The sequence below is a fragment of the Dermacentor andersoni genome, chromosome 6 (assembly GCF_023375885.2).
Source record: "Dermacentor andersoni chromosome 6, qqDerAnde1_hic_scaffold, whole genome shotgun sequence".
Classification (NCBI taxonomy): Eukaryota; Metazoa; Arthropoda; class Arachnida; order Ixodida; family Ixodidae; genus Dermacentor; species Dermacentor andersoni.
The window spans coordinates 101,945,471-101,961,520 of record NC_092819.1 but is presented as its reverse complement, the minus strand read 5'-3'; the positions used below and the strand labels follow the sequence as shown (position 1 = coordinate 101,961,520).

General features: G+C 49.8%; 1 protein-coding gene across 1 annotated transcript in view; it reads right to left on the bottom strand.

The window, feature by feature from the left end:
* Positions 1-10,634, bottom strand: part of LOC126522644 (uncharacterized) — a 40,969-nt gene extending 30,335 nt beyond the window's left edge. The window contains exons 1-5 of the mRNA XM_050171403.3: positions 10,291-10,634; positions 10,111-10,225; positions 7,660-10,022; positions 7,367-7,575; positions 575-954 (exon numbers count right to left, since the gene is read on the bottom strand). Of these exons, the coding sequence (XP_050027360.3) occupies positions 575-954; positions 7,367-7,575; positions 7,660-10,022; positions 10,111-10,225; positions 10,291-10,484 (3,261 nt within the window). The 5' untranslated portion in view covers positions 10,485-10,634. The remainder of the gene's footprint in view (positions 1-574; positions 955-7,366; positions 7,576-7,659; positions 10,023-10,110; positions 10,226-10,290) is intronic.
* Between the last annotated feature and the right edge of the window lie 5,416 nt (positions 10,635-16,050).

Below are 16,050 nucleotides of genomic sequence, written 5' to 3'. Positions count from 1 at the left end.
ATGCTCAGTTGCCCTCCACATGAAATTACGGACGGTTCTCCGTATTTCAAAAACAGAGCTCACGTCCGTTTTTTTACGTAGAATTCTGCCGTTTTTCATGAAACTGAACGGTCTACGTAAATTTTACGGCAGGTTTGACCGTAAAATTACGGAAATTTTTTACAGTGTAGGCAGGGTTAACTTTGCAGCGAAATTGGGGGGTGAGGGGCGACATTGGTCCGCTCACATGACGCGTGCGATTAGTAGCGCCACTAAGTTACAGCAAATAAAGACCGTGCGTCTCCCAGAAACTGAGAGAAGTTGCGTGACAAGTACCTCTTTATAAGCTTTGGTCTATTTGAAGGTATTCCACAGGGCCACATTGAAAACCACCTTGACGCAATTTGCGTCATACGACGCCCTCTTTAGACGCAAAGTCGGGCGCTTCGACGTCTCTTCCGTTCACAAGGTGTGTCTGACAGAGAGGAGACGAAGATCAGCCAGTTCTAGAAACCGAGGTACCGAACCGGACTGCTCGCTACCGCTACCCCGGGTGCTCGGTGCCCCTGTTCTCCCAGTGGACATCGTCAATCACCTGAGGCATCATGTGGTGCAGGCGCCGCCGGCGGGGCATGTCCGGCAGCAGCGGCATGGCGGGCGGCTCCTCGTCCTCCTCCTCCGACGAGATGGGCGAGTCCGGGAAGGTGGACGCGATGAGCGCCATGCTGCGGTCCTCGGCGCTGGTGCCGCATTGCATCAGGCCCCCGCCTCCCATGAGGCCCACCCCCGCGCTGCCGACCATGCCGGCAGGCGGGTGCATGAGCCCCATCGAGTCGTTGGTCATGGGGCCCGGGGAGGTGGCGGGCCAGCGGCGCCTCTCTTGGCGTAGCACCTGGTCGATGGCCTCGAGCACGCTGCCGCCCGTGCTGGTGGCGTTACTGACGACGCTCAGCTCGGGCGACACTCCGGTATCGCCTGCGGCGTAAACGCATTCACGCACGTGCGTGCGAAGATAGTTGTACGCGCGTGTGCATGACGCGACTTGAGAGACGGCAGAGCAGGACGTGCTATGTTCTGGACACCGTTAAATTCAGCCATATTGTCTAGTTATGTAATGGCGACATTTTAAGCCGACCAGAGAGGCAGCCCCATGGTGAACAATATGGATTGAATTGGATATGAATTGAACAATATGGCGAAGTTTGCCAAAGTCTAAACTAGCACCCCAGGTGCAAAAAAGAAAGAAAGAATGTTTGGTGATTTCTGTGGAATACTGCGAGGCGAATAATTTTCCTCGAATTCCTTTTCTTTCTTTTTTTTGTCAGCCGTGATTGGCTTTAGAGCTGTGCAAAACCAGAGCGAGTGTTTCTGATGGTGTGCCGCTGCCGCATCTGGTTGTTGTGGTTGTGGTTGGGAGTTGCCTTCACGAAAGCTTATTCAGCAGTAATTGGAATGGCTGACAGTCCTGCATGTGATGTCTGCGGCTGCGAGGAGAACACTGACCACCTATTGTGCCACTGTCATCAGTTTGTAGCCCAAAGGTAATCTATGTCCAACGCATTCAGGAAGCTAGATGATCGTCTTCTGAGTGAACAGACAATACTAGAACGCCGTCCCCACCGATCACCGGCTCAGAATGCAATGAATGCACTTTTGTGCTTTTTGAGAACGTCTGGCTTGTGTGAGCGCCTTTGACTCTGTAGTGCTGTCCGTGCACGTCTCTCTACCCCCATCTCTCTCTTTCTCTCCCTTCTTTCTATTGCGCTTCTCCCTTCCCACAGCGCACGGTAGCCAACCGGACTCTTGACTGGTTAACATCCCTGCCTTCCTTTTATTTCTCTCCCTCTCTGGATTCCTGGACATATGCAGTATCCTGTCATGAAATACATCATTGCTCTCTGGCTTTACGTACGCCAGAGAGGCAAATATAATCGCATGCTTTTAACCCCCCCCCCCTCCCTCCCCACTTCCGGAACCTTAAGAAAGCAGCCCACGGAAACCATGAGCCATCCTCATCAAAAAAATAGAGAAAGAGAAAAGAAAAAAATATTTACCGATTCATTCAAGAAACCTATATTCGCTTTCTTTGTGGCAACATCCTACGGTAAAGCTGATCACAAATTTATCTTTCGTGTGGAGAGAAGACTATTTGCCGTGTAGCCGAAGAAAGAAGCCACTGACATAAATAAAGCGAAATAAAGCACCGAATTGTGGAAGAATATAGGCGTGTGATTAGAGGAATAATGTACCTACACAGACCTATATCTTCTTCCCGCATTTCAGTGCTTTGCATTTGCAGTTACATCATGAACTTCGACCAACTCGTCCAAAAACTATCCTGAAGGAGTCACTCCTCAAGAGCTCCCCACTGGAAGTCGAGCAAGCGTGAATTTTATTTATTTATTTATTTATGTTTTGCTTAATATTGCCCATATGTATAGACCTTGCAACTGGCGATGAACACCGGTGTGAGTTTGATCATTTATACCTACTGTATATGGTATTATAGCGGGCTCTCTCAAGTGCGACCGTTCCTGCTCGGATGGACAAACGCATACTGCCGAGCTACGTCTCTCTGAACGTCGCGCGCAAGGCTAAATTTAGCTCCGATTGCGTCATGCGTGCCGCAGCGACGGTGCCATCTGCGCTCGCAACACGTGTATGGTCCGAGCATTCGCCTCTGTCCTCTACACGACGATACCAAAGCGAGGTGTGTGGGTAGTTTTGCTGCAAGGATATAAGCGATAATGCTATAACATGTTTCCGCGACATCGGTTTCAACAAGAGACCCCACCCCGTTTGAGCGTTTTTAAAACGTCCCACGTTAAAAAAGAAAATATTAAAATAAAAGAAAAGGAAAAGAGAAGGAAAGAAAGGATAAGAAAAGAAGAAGGAAAGAGAACAAGAGATATACAACTTGCCCTTCAAATGTAGCTTTTTCGCAGTAACAATATTTATGCAGGACAGCCAATTTGATAGGCGGGTACGTTTACGTGCGATATTGGTAACCGGTGAAGAGCCACAGCGATATAAAATAAGTCCTTTTCGGTGTTGCTCTAAGAAAGGGATATTTACGCATTTTATGTTGTCCAATAGATTCAACGCTACCACTATAACGTTGGTAAAGAAATAGTGAGTGCTCACAAATGTCTGAGAGCGCTTTAGTAGTTATTTACTGACTACACGGGATTGTTCGGCAACAGGCAACCCTTCTTATTTATTTCTATTGTAACCAACTAGCGAGACGGTAGGAGACGTGATCCTTGCACGCCCGCATTGCTTTAGTGCAGAGTACAAAGCAATCTCGTACGGAACGCAGGAATGCTGCGGACACAGAGAAAGACGTCAAGAGAGAGAGAGAGAGAGAAAGAGAAAGGCAAAGGAAAGACAGGGAGGTTAACCAGAGATTATCTCCGGTTGGCTACCCTGTACTGGGGGAGGGGCAAGGGGATGCAATAGGTGAGAAAGAAAGGATAAAAAAAGGAAAAGAAACGACGTCAAGCTCCCGCTTGTACTGCACGGCTGCACGTGCCTTGTGTAGGAACCACGCTGCTACCTGCCCTTATTCCTTCGTTGAAGTGTTTTCTTTGTTGCAAATTTAGGTATTGTAGACTCCGGCGAGTGATGGTATGTGAATAAATAAATAAATAAATAAATAAATAAATAAATAAATAAAAAGTATCGAATGTTGTCTCACTCGCTACGCTACTGGTCCGGATATAGGCCGTCCTGATCGCTCCTGCCCACGGTTGAATGACTAAAAAAAGGAAAAGAACAAGTGAAAAAAAATTTGTTGCGCTGAAAGTTCACTGTATGGCTGGCAGTTGGCTATGGTTAACTTAAAATTAGAATGAAACCGTTCGCCAAGCTCTAGTTATAGCTGGCTGTCACTCCCCAACCACAGTACTGGCATTCAAAGCCTGAACTGTACGCATGCATTCTAACTCGGGGAGTTTACGCTTCCTTCTCTGATCATTCGGGTAGTTTCATCCAGTGCTTCTGCACCGGATGCGTGTCTCGTCGCGAACTGACGTTTCCTGCGTAAGAAAACTTTAGTGATATGGGGGCCTGTCGGCTTCCTTGCCCGGCCATAAATAAGGCGGGTGAACAGCGCGTTGTAAGCAAAACAAAACTCGGCTTCCCTACAGTGCCCTCGTAAAAAAATAAAGTAATGATAATGAAGTAAGAGTCGTCGCGTCTGCGCTCTTTGTATTGTGCTAGTTCCGTCTGGAATGTTTATTCGCTTCCCGTTATGGTCAACACAGATTATTCGCGAGGAGCCGTTCATCTACACAGACGGCGCACTGTGAGTGAATTGCGAGACTAGGGAATTGGGGAAAACATAGAAGAGGTCCCGAAATATTTAGCACATGCACTTGCGATCCCCGACTTGACGATATAAAGATTCTGGATAAGATTTCTTCTCTTTCTTTTTTTTTTTTCATATCAACGAGTGGGAGCGATCCGTCCCATCAACGTGTGGAACAGAGAGGAGTATTTTCTTGACGCGTACGTCTAGTCATCGTTGCGAAAGCCCTGTTCCGCGCATGTGGTTTTTGTTTCTTGTGTATCCTGCATATTTAAACGGCCCGTGCCGGTGAATAAACAGTGCGACTTTAGCACTTGTTCTTTGAACCCGCCCCGTGTGAGTACGTCTAGCGCTATACCTTCTATTACAAGTATGTCTAGCATGCTAGACTGTGAAAATGCTTTACTAATTAGCTGAGCTTTAATGTAAAGGCGTGAGAGTGCGAGGTTCTGCAGCTTACAAGTGACATTGCGTCGTGCGGCAGGTTTAGGCGGTCCCCGTGGTTCAACTAAGTAATGACGAGAGTTCATCGTATACATGTCGAGTTCACTTGGCTGCGACACCGATCACTAGGAGCTATGCATACTCCGTCTTATTAATTCCGTGCAGTGACACGAACGCTAGGGCTCGCGTCAGCCAATCGGCAGCAAAAGCCAGCTACGCGTTCCAGATAGCGGGCGATGGTGGGGAGGGGGAGGAGAGCTGCGCATGCGCCAAGAGCATGTTGAGCAGTGTCCCTCCCACTCGTTCGCCGGCTCCCGCAGTCCCCAGAACAAGATGGCGGCCACCCAACAAGCGTTGCAAAATTCTGGCGTATTTGTTTTCAGTGCACAATTCATTGCGCCGTGGTAGCCGGAAACGACGCAGCGGATTGCTTAACGCACTGGGCCCTGCCTCTCGCGCATCACTGGGCGTTTCAAAAGGCACAGACCTCACGAAGCAACTCGTGTCTCTTCGCATTGTCTTCCCCCACCCTTTGTTCGTTAAAGGGACACTAAAGCGAAACAATAAATTAGTTTAGAATAATAAAGCATTGTATGAGAACTCTGCAGGCAGTCATTTGAAAATAATAGTTTGATTATTAGATGAGAAAATGAAGGTCGAAACATCAGCATTTGAATTTCGCGCCGAAACCCCGACGCCGGTACGTCAGTGTGACGTCAGGGATCCCAAAGTATGTTTTCGCATTTGGGCCACGTTGGCTGAGTAAACGTTCCCGAAACTTGCCATGTTTAATACTTGGTTCCTTTAGAACACAATGTAGTCAATCTGTACCGCTATATACTTAAGTAGGCCCTAGAAGATGCCATCACATTCCATGACGTCACAGCGACTAGGTGCGGGAACTCCAAGGAGGCGTCGCCACCCGCCTTTCGTTCTTGCGCTTTTTCTGGCTTTCCAAGCGTCTTATTGTGGTAAGAGTGGTGTTTTTGGCGTCGTAAAAAGGTAATTTACTGATACAGAATAATCTTTTATCTTTAGTGTCCCTTTAAAGAAGACATCTCACGAAACGGGGAACGTACTGGCGCAAAATACGTGAAGAATGGTGGAAGAGAGACGGGACACAGTGATCCACCTATCTTCGTGCATTTTGCACGAAGATACGTTGCACGTCACGAAGTAAAACCGCCTTCTTCTGCCGTCGTCGCATAGAGTCTGTCCAAGCATCAGCTCAGCTGCACAAGATTCGATGCTATTGTTCACAACTCGTTCTTCTATCGTATTCTTTCTTTACCATTGCGTCATACTGTACATGATACATCGATTTTCGTTAGTAGTCTTTCTCGCTGCTGCAAATGTTAAATGTATTTCTTCTAAACTGTCGCGATTAATTCATTATGTACCTTGAAGCTGCTAATGTGTTTCTACAAGCTTGCTACATGTTTGTGTATGTGGAGTGTCATGTACGTGTGCAGCTGCTATTTGTGGGGGCATGGGGCTTTGTCAGGTTATTGATCTCAAAAGCTTCTTCCGCTGTTCTCCAGCGTCGTGATGCCGACGAAATGCATCGGCGTTCCAGTTACTTCTCTGACGATAACGCTGTTTTGTGCATTGAAGCACAAAAGTAACTGCAACGCTAATGCACTTCGTCGGACGCTTTGAAAATTAATGTCTCTAAACTGGTGCAGTCCTGAAAATTCGTTCCAGTAGATACGCCTGGCGAACTCAGTAGGTGCAATTCGTAGATGAAAATATATGCCGTAAAATAATTAATGAAAAAGTTAATTTCTGTAATTATGTTAATTATCCAATTAATTATCTTGATTTCTTGCAGAAGTAATGGCCGCCTCATCAAGTAATTTAGATCAAGGGTTGGAATTGTACTATCTGCCACAGGCATTTCTTTAAAATCTGGTGCAACTAAGGAAACACCCTGCGTGTGAGTGTGTATATAATATATATATATATATATATATATATATATATATATATATATATATATAAAAACAAGTTTTTTTCGCATGCAGAGGATTCTTCAGAGAGTGTGAATGATCACTGTACAGCCTGTAAAGTTTGACTACCTAAGCGACGTAGGCTGCTCCACTACGCAAGTGCTCGTGCTTTATATCACTATATCCGCGGGGTGAAAATTTACCGTTTGCAGTGGACGTTTCAAAGTATTCGTAATGTATTCGAAAAATATTCTAATTTACGAATAGTGACTATTCGATTCAATGACCGAATCGAATAAGACATTATTCGATTCGTTATTGGAAAGTTTCGAATATCCGCACATCCCTAGAAAATGTTAAAACAATGATTTTCCACGGAGCATGTCCTTTGCCTCCTTAAACGCTCTCTATCGAATACTCTGTCCTGGCTTTCTGCATGGGAGGTCAAACGGCCAAACGAACGCTGTACAGGTGCCCGAGTTTGACGGGTTTCCAGAGGGGCACCTCAGCCACCTGTAGAACTCACAGAGAAAGCCAGTGCAGACATCCTATTGCGTTCTCTGTTGACGAAGGCAGCTGGGCAGAATGTGTCAGCTTTCGGTTACATGTAATTGTCACGTCGCGAAAGCGATTGACGCCTTGCAAAGCAAACATCGCGTCGTTCCGAGAAGCGCGGAGGACTCACCTTGGCGCAACCGTGCCAGCTTGTAAAGCTCGGCGTGCAGTCGGGCGTTCTCCTCGATCTGCTGTCTCCGCTTGGCAATCTCGGCCTTGATGGACGCCTTGCGCTGCTCGCAAGTGTCTTCTTCGTCCTCGGAGCCGTACGGCGATGGATGCCACGAGCGCGGTTTGCGACCCTTGTCGCCGCGCCGCCGCGTCCGCCACGGGTCAGGCCTGCACGACAGACAGAGTGAGTGTGCGGGACACGCGCGAAACACGGACGGCGGTGTGCGCCGCCGCCACTGCGTCGTGCCTCACCCGGCGGCGGCGGCGGCGGACCGCCGCGGTTCCGGGGCAGCGGTCCAGGACTGGTCGGCGGCTCGGCGCCGCCCCGACCAGCCGAGCAGCGCGGCCAGGTCGCCCTCTGAACGCATGTCTCGATCGCGCAACTCCAGGAGGCGCCGCCGCTCGTCGGTCACGCTGCGCAGCTCCTCGCGTAGCTGCTGCTTGAGCGAGTTCATGTACGAGGGAAGACGGCTGCCTACAGTGCCGACGTTGCCCATGGTGCCAACAGACCCCATCGTGCCCCCAGTCCCCATCGTTCCAACACTTCCCATCGTGCCCACGTTCGTCATCGTGCCTACGTTCCCCATAGCGCCCACAGTTCCCATAGTGCCTGCGGTCCCCATTGTGCTGATCGGGCCCGTCGAACCCAGCGCGCCGACGGTGCCCATGGAGCCGATAGAGCCGGTGCCAACGGAACCCAGGGTCCCGAAATTGCCGAAAGTACCGAAAGTACCGGCTGTGCTGGCCGTGCTCATCGTGTTTACCAAGCCGGCCGTGCCGATCACACTACTGACGCTGCTCATCCCGCTGACTGCGCCGGAGGAAGCGGCCAAGCCGCCGTCGACAGAGCAGGCCCGGGGAGGTGGTTGTGGCCTGTTGGGCCGTTCCGGTGCCGACAGCACGCGTGCGCGGTCCTTGGCGCGGCGCGCAGGCACGGGCTCCTGGTCGCGTGGCAGAGGTGGTAGTCGCCGGCGAACCTTGGCGTCCGGCTCGCTGCTGGCGGGTGACTCGGCCGGCTCGGGAGTCACCGACGGGCTGCTCGCCGGCGGGGCTGCCGACAGGCACCGCGGCGCCGGCACGGGAGGGGACGGCTCGGGCAGCTGGCGGCGCGGCGTGCGCGGCGGCGATGCCAGACTGAGCGCCTTGTTGAAGTCGGCCAGCATGCCCGAAATCGTGCCGCTCGTGGCACGCGGCATGCGACGCTCCTCGTGGAACTGCTCCATCAGCTCCTGCTCGGCTGCCTCCAACGAAGGCGACACGTCCAGTATGGGCGACAGATCGCTCACCGGCGACCAGTCGGCGCGACCCGGCAGCGGCACCGTGCGCGGGATGCCGCCTCCGCCGCTGTTGGCCAACTTGTCCTCGGCGGCCGCGTCCGCCTCGATGGACTCTGCGTTCGCTTCGCTGCTGGACGCGGCGACCGCGGGCAGCTCCTCCTCGTCGCTCTCTTCCTCGTCGGCCGACTGCGTTGGCAGCGGCTGAGGCGGCGGCCGTGAGGCGAGCGCCTGCAGCCTGCGCTGCTGCTCCTGTTGCATGCGCTCGAGCCGACGCTCTTGCTCCGCCTGGCTGAGCTCGGCCTGGCGCTGCTCCTCCTGTTCTCGCTTGTGCTGCTCCATCTGCTCGCGCTGTATCCGCCGCCGCTCGGCCTCCTGCTCGTCCTCCGCGGTCGGCGCCGGCTGCTGCTCTGTCGGCACCGTGGCCGTTCCTGGGACAGCTCCCTGCTGCGCAGCTGCCGTAGACTGGGCGTCTGCATGTTGCGCAGCTGCTCGCTGCTGTTGCAACTGCTGCTGCATTTGTTGTTGCATTTGTTGTTGCATTTGTTGAATTTGTTGTTGCATTTGTTGTTGTTGCTGCTGCTGCTGCTGTTGTTGTTGCTGCTGCTGTTGTTGCTGTTGGTGCTGCTGTTGCTGCTGCTGCACCATGTTGGTCTGCTGCATGGTTTGACGTTGCTGCGTGGCAGAGGACTGCAAAGAGGCACGTTGTTGCACGGGAGAAGAAGGAGGCTGCTGCTCGGCGTGCTGCGTCGTGGCACGCTGTATCACGGTAGTGGTGGGCTGTGTGGGTGTTCCAAACTGCGTTGTCGCCGCGCCGTACTGCGACGAGGTAAGCTGCGGCGTTGTAAACTGCTGCACGGCAGGCTGCGTGGCCACCGGTTGCGTTGCGGCAGGCTGCTGCGTGGCGGCAGGTTGCGTAGCGGCAGGTTGCATAGGTGCGGCGGCAAATTGCTGCTGCTGGTACTGCGGCTGTTGGTACTGCGGCTGCTGGTACTGCTGCTGCTGGTACTGCTGCTGGTGGTTCTGCGGCTGCTGGTACTGCTGCTGGTGGTTCTGCGGCTGCTGGTACTGCTGGTGGTTCTGCTGCCCGGTGGCGGACTGCTGCAGGGATCCGGCACGCTGCACGCCGAACGTGGCGCGCTGTTGCGCGGGCTGCTGCGAGGCCGCCGCGGGATATTGCTGCGACTGCATCACGCCGGCGGCCCGCTGGGTCTGCTGCTGTTGCGTAGCCGCCAAAGGCGGCGCCTTGGACATCGGGGCCGGCTGCCGGAAGCCATCCTGGCGTCGAGCCTCTTGCGACTGGCGGAACTTGGACTGGCACTCCATGCACACCCATGGCCTCTGCGACCGGCGGGCGGGGGCGGGGCAGGTCGCGGCGTGAGCGGCGCGGCGCGCGCAGTCGCCGCGGCGGGGACGCGCGCATTCTCACCTTGCCGTCGGGCTGGGGCAACGCCGAGCCGCAGCGCGCGCACGCCGCGCGGCCGCAGTCCACGCATCGGCCGGAAAGCTCCAGGTCCGAGCCACCACACAGGGGACATCGCTCCCTGCGCACCCAGAGAAGTGCGGTCTCGCGCCCGGTCTCGCCGCAGTGGCTGCAGCGAGCGCTTACCGCTGCGGCGGCTGCGGCGGCGGCGCCGGCTCCTCCAGGTCCTGGGCGCGGGCCATCACCGACAGTATCTTGGCCCGCTCGGCCTCGGACAGGCTGCTCAGGTCGAGGTCGGGCGGCGCGGCGGGGCCTCCGCGGGGCCCCGCCGCGGCTGCCGCCCGGCCCGGCGGCAGCTCGGCGCTCGCCTCGTTTCCCATGCCCAAGATGGCCGCCGCGAGGCCTGCGCGGCCGTCGCCACTGCCGCGGGCACAGGGCGCAGGCGCCGGTCGAAGCGCCGCGCTCCGCCGCAAGCCCTCCAGGAGGCGCGACGAGAGCGGGGCTCTCCGTCGGACGACGCCTGGCGGAACTAGACGGTAACCGCCCTTTGCCGGAAAACTGAGGTGGGCGCGAAGGGTTCAAATCTGGCGTGGCGATGTTGAAGGAAACGTGCAACGCTGGTCTCGAGGACGCTAGAGTGAACGCCATTAACTACGGCGCGGGCCGGCTACGGAGGAGCGAGCAGAAATTAACAATGTTGTATGTAACACCGAGAGGCGGGGAACTTTGCTTCATGCGGAAAGGGACAAAAGGAACACTTAGCCACGCGTGAGCATTCGACTAAGGATGAAAGTGGCAATGTAGGTATTGTAAGCGAAAAAAAGGTTCATACGCGACGATTTCGTAAAATTGCATAAATTAAGCTACAGAATGCACTTCTATTAACGTAGCGTAGCTACCTCATACGCAGAAAACGTTCGTTTGCGTTTGTGCACTAACTGACAAACCGGTCGGGATGCGACTGCTCCCGCAAAGCAGGCCGCTCTTTAAATGTGGCTTTTCCGCATAAACACAAATGATGCAAAAAAGCCAACTTTAAGGCTATTCCTATGTATTTCTGGGCGGGTGCGTTCATATGCGATATAGTTAAGGCGATGAAGGCCTACAGCTACTGAAAATGCGCACTTTTCAGCGTTTCTTCTCACAACTAGGCCATTTACGCATTCCATGTTGCATAGCGCTTTCGTCGCTACTATTCTAACGCTCGTCAAAAAAGTGAATGCTCACAAATGTCTGGGACCGCGCAGTTATTTTCTAACCACCGGATCGTTCGGCAACAGTCATCCTTTCTTTATCTGTCCTTATTGTGACTAACTACTTAGACGGAAAGAGCGCTTTGGAATAGTGACTCGGGAATATATTCGGCAGAGATGTCAACTATGACGACCAATCTTGATTCGGCACGAAGTCGAGGCGTGGCAGTCGACACAATCCTTCTGCCGCGACGGGATTTCCGTGTATCCATCCGACCTATCCATTGCGCCGCCGTCGTTATTGTGTCGTAAGGCCCCGTTCTCATACTTAGCTTTAACCTCACTAAACAGTTAAAAAAAGCAAACCGTTATTCACCGCCAATGGAAATCAGACTGCATGCCCCTGCGCTATAACGCGTTTTTTTTTTTTCGTAGACATTGTGTCACAAACGCGCTGTGAACGTTATTTACATTATATTTGCACGCGAGCACTCACAAGTGAACTGCACACCACAGGTATACTGAAGGGTGCAGATGAAGAACAAAACTCGGGCAAAAAACAAGCAGAAGCGATGCCACTCAGAAACGCGATAAAAGGTGGTAACCACGCTACGTACTTAGGCAGCCTTTTCTGGGAAGACAAACCTCGTCGAACGAAGTGGCTCTGAATGTCTGTCGACCATACGGCTCGTTCATAATGAATACAATCCGACAAACATAAACAAATAATATATTAAACGCTATTGACGCTATATATTGACGCTATATATATATATATATATATTGACGCTAATATATTAAACGCTAGTTCTGTCTCTCTCTCTCTCTCTCTCTCTCTCTCTGTGTGTGTGTGTGTGTGTGTGTGTGTGTGTGTGTGTGTGTGCGTGTGTGTGTGTGTGCGTGTGTGTGCGTGCGTGTGCGTGTGTGTGTGTGTGTGTGCGTGTGTGTGCGTGCGTGTGCGTGCGTGTGCGTGTGTGTGTGTGTGTGTGTGTGTGCGTGTGTGTGCGTGTGTGTGCGTGCGTGCGCGTGCGTGCGCGTGCGCTTGTGCGTGTGTGGTTTGCTGTAGAATGTCCCAAAAATGAATTGTTTAATGAAAACAAAAACAAAACAGTGACGTGCAGGGTTTGGCGCGCCACGCAGTCTGGCGGCGGCTGCGCACGTATTTCGTAGGCCACAGCAGGCAATACATTACCGGACGAAGACTATACGTTGCGCAACATCGCAAAGAAGTTATTCTTGGCGACGTCCGCTGTCAGGGACACGTTATTGAGTTCAGAGCCGCGGAGGCATCCCTGAAGACCGCTGATTTTCTTTTACCACCGTTATCGATTGTTGCTTCAGGATGTTCTACTATTGGCATCGCTGTTGGGTAACTCTTATCTATTGCGCTGCGACGTGCAGGTTAATGTTACAAGCCGTTCTCCTAAGAGCGAAACGTGAGTGTACGTCTAGTCGCTCTTTCAGAGATTTTAGACTTAGCTCCTGCCATTATTTAAGTTGGAAGAAGAGGCGATTTATTTGTATGTATGTATGTATGTATGTATGTATGTATGTATGTATGTATGTATGTATGTATGTATGTATGTATGTATGTATGTATGTATGTATGTATGTATGTATGTATGTATGTATGTATGTAACGCAAAAATTATTTTTTTTTACTCCATTCTTACACTACTCAACTAGAGTTACTGTAGAGCATACGTATATAGAGACCACTCCACCCGGAAAAACACACGCGCCTGCCGCTGTTCGCAAACGATGAAGCATTTGTGATCGGAAACTCATTCTTCGCCGATCAAGGGATATCAGTTCACGTGCGTTGTCAGGTACAGTGACGCGTTTCCTCAGTGGCAAGACATATTCTTGTTTTTGTCTCTTTGCTCGTTTGTCTGTCTGTCTGGTTCAAAAGGAAGCTTCAGCTCGGGGAGCTCCCATCTACGAGCTCCTCTGCGAATTTAGACTCGGTCGCACTTATAAATTAAATATGATATGAGCAAGAATGATGACCCCATAGCGCAATTAGCAGAGCTTAGAGGGAATATAACTATGTATAACAATCGCCGTCCTGAACGTTAGCGTATCAGTTGTTGCCGTACTAATTATGGGAAACAAAAGCTCCGGTTCACATCACCCGCACTGCTAAATGAGCCCATCAGTAATGATGATCAGTAATGTGGAAAGTTGGGCGAGCAGGCGACTAATCATCATGCCGTGTGGGTGAAGAAGCGCACTGAACAGGACAAAGCGGAGAGTGTCGTGTTCCCTTGTGTTCTTTCCGCTTTGTTCTGTTCAGTGCGATGCTTCACCCACACGGTATGGTGTGTAATGATGAGATAGATCTGTCCTTTGTTTTCTTGAAGAACTTGAAAACATATTCATACAAAAATGGAATCGGAGTGTCCACTTAACTCGTTTTTTTTTTTGCATGTAAAGAATTGTGCTTTGTCTACATAGATTACCATTACATGCGCCCTAATTTCTTGATTTTTGTTGTTGTTGTTGTTGCTTAGATCTGTATACACTGTTCATTATTCTTATTTATAGTAAGAATACTCATGAATGCTGCAGTGAAGCAGTGCTTGTATTTATTTCTATTTATGTAACTGACTGTCCCGAACTGCCAATTGTGGATGTGACCGCCCCGCCAAGCTGCTTAGTTTAGCAGATTTTACGCGTTGCTCGTTCCTTTGTAATGAATGAAAAGTCGGTTTGATTAGATACGCGAGAACTGAGAAATCGGTTTTCTCTGCAATCATTGCACTGATTTTGACAAAGTATGTTGCATTTAAATGTAAAAAAAGTTATGATCCAGCGACCATAGGGAGCGGATGTTAATTATTTGATTTTAATCATTATTTAAATTAACAATCTTAATAAATAAATCTTAAATTTATATGGATTTTAATTATTTGAAAAAATTTACGCAGGCACTAAACTCATCAAATTTGTTCTCTTTGTATACTCTAACGGATGCAGTTTACAGAGCTACCGTTTTGTAAGCCTCATGCTTCAATTTTTCTGAAACTTACTAATTTTCGAAAATTCTTGGAACAAATCGTAGGCCCTATATTTAGAATTCTGCTTGGTAAAGTCACTAGAATACAACTTTTTCTCTCAAATTTAACAGATTTCATTAAAATCGTTCTAGGGCTTGTCTTATAAAAGCACTTCAGTGTTTTACTTGCATTTGAATAGGCGGTATTGGAGCTGGCATCTAGCCACCTTTGCTACCGATCGTTGACCAGACACTAGCAGATCGTTATGAAAGAGTGCGAACCTAGCTAAACATCATGACTAATGAGCACTAAATACAGACAGACGACAAAGAAAAGGGGATGGACAGGGGACATGTATGCACTAAATGGACCCTTAGAAAGCCTTTTTAGTCATACTATAGCTTAACAAACTTGGTTCATTGATCTCCTTATTATGTTTTATTATAATTTATTATGTTTTGTTTTTTTGCGCTAGTTGAGGTTGATGAAAGGATAGTTGACCTGGCGCCAGGGATAAACGGTAGAGAATGCTGTCCATTCGCTAACGTTCGTTATAAAACGTTTTTTTCTTCTTTATAGTAGCCGGTGTCGCAATGATGTAGTCAAATGGCATCCCTATGCACGGCTAATAAGCTGCACCAGCAGCTGTGATATTGACATAAATGCCTCAATTAATCAGCATGCTACGTTCTTAAAGGCTTGCGACTTTTGTACGACAGCTTCCGGCGCTTTCGCATTGTCACATTAATTGTCAACGATTCGTGTTCACCTCTGGCTATCAAGAGTTCAAGAATTCCGTCGCCTCTTACCCCAGCGAAAGTTCCAATAGATATCTGTATAAGCCTAAAGAAAGCGTAGATAATGTATAAGATATTTTTTAGTCTGACAGGAGTTTACATAAGTCTTTATAGTACAATATCTGATTAATTCTAGCCCGTTAAGAATTTACATTGGGTACTTATCTTCCGCATATAACTTTTATTAGGTGCACACTTCGAAGTTATTTGTATTCGTTCATATACAGTGCGATAAGTGTGACAGTGCCTGATGATAGATTAACAGAAGTACGTCTTAAATTCGCCGTTAATGTATTAGAATTAATTAGATAAAGCTTTCTGTCCTAGCAAGTTGTAAGAACACCAATACAACAAATCTAGTATGCTATTGTCTATCAAAATAATTTATATTAGATTCCAAATATAGACATTGGTTGTCAACTTGGTTCTCCACATAAGAATTTATTCGACCAATAAGCTATAGAGTTGTCGATAACCTTCTATAAAGTGCTAGTTCTTTTTTTTTTTTTTTGGAATTTCGGTTATAGGCTATGGACTTTGGCTGCCTTAACTATCACCTACTATTTATTTTGATTTAAAGGCAACCGCGATATTTTCACGTGCCAATGCGTCTTACCGCGTCTTACCACGTTAGTGCAATAACGCAGCGTGACAGTAGCTCGTTTCGCTCCATCGTCTTTCGCCGCCCGCAATCGCGATCTACACTCGTGGGCAAGGCGGCCGCTGTTTTCTAAATTCTGCTACCCTTCGATCGACTGACCAAAAATATGCGCGAATCGCGTCGCAATGTCCCAGTTCGAGCTTTCACAGTGCCACGCGCATTTCGAGTTCAGCATTTAAAAAGAAAGAAAGAAAACGCCAACACTGAATCGCCACACGGCGGTGGAATAAGTTGTTTAACAGCAAAATGCATTTTCTTCCCATTTCAATGCGAACAACTTTCTTTGGCTCTTCCGG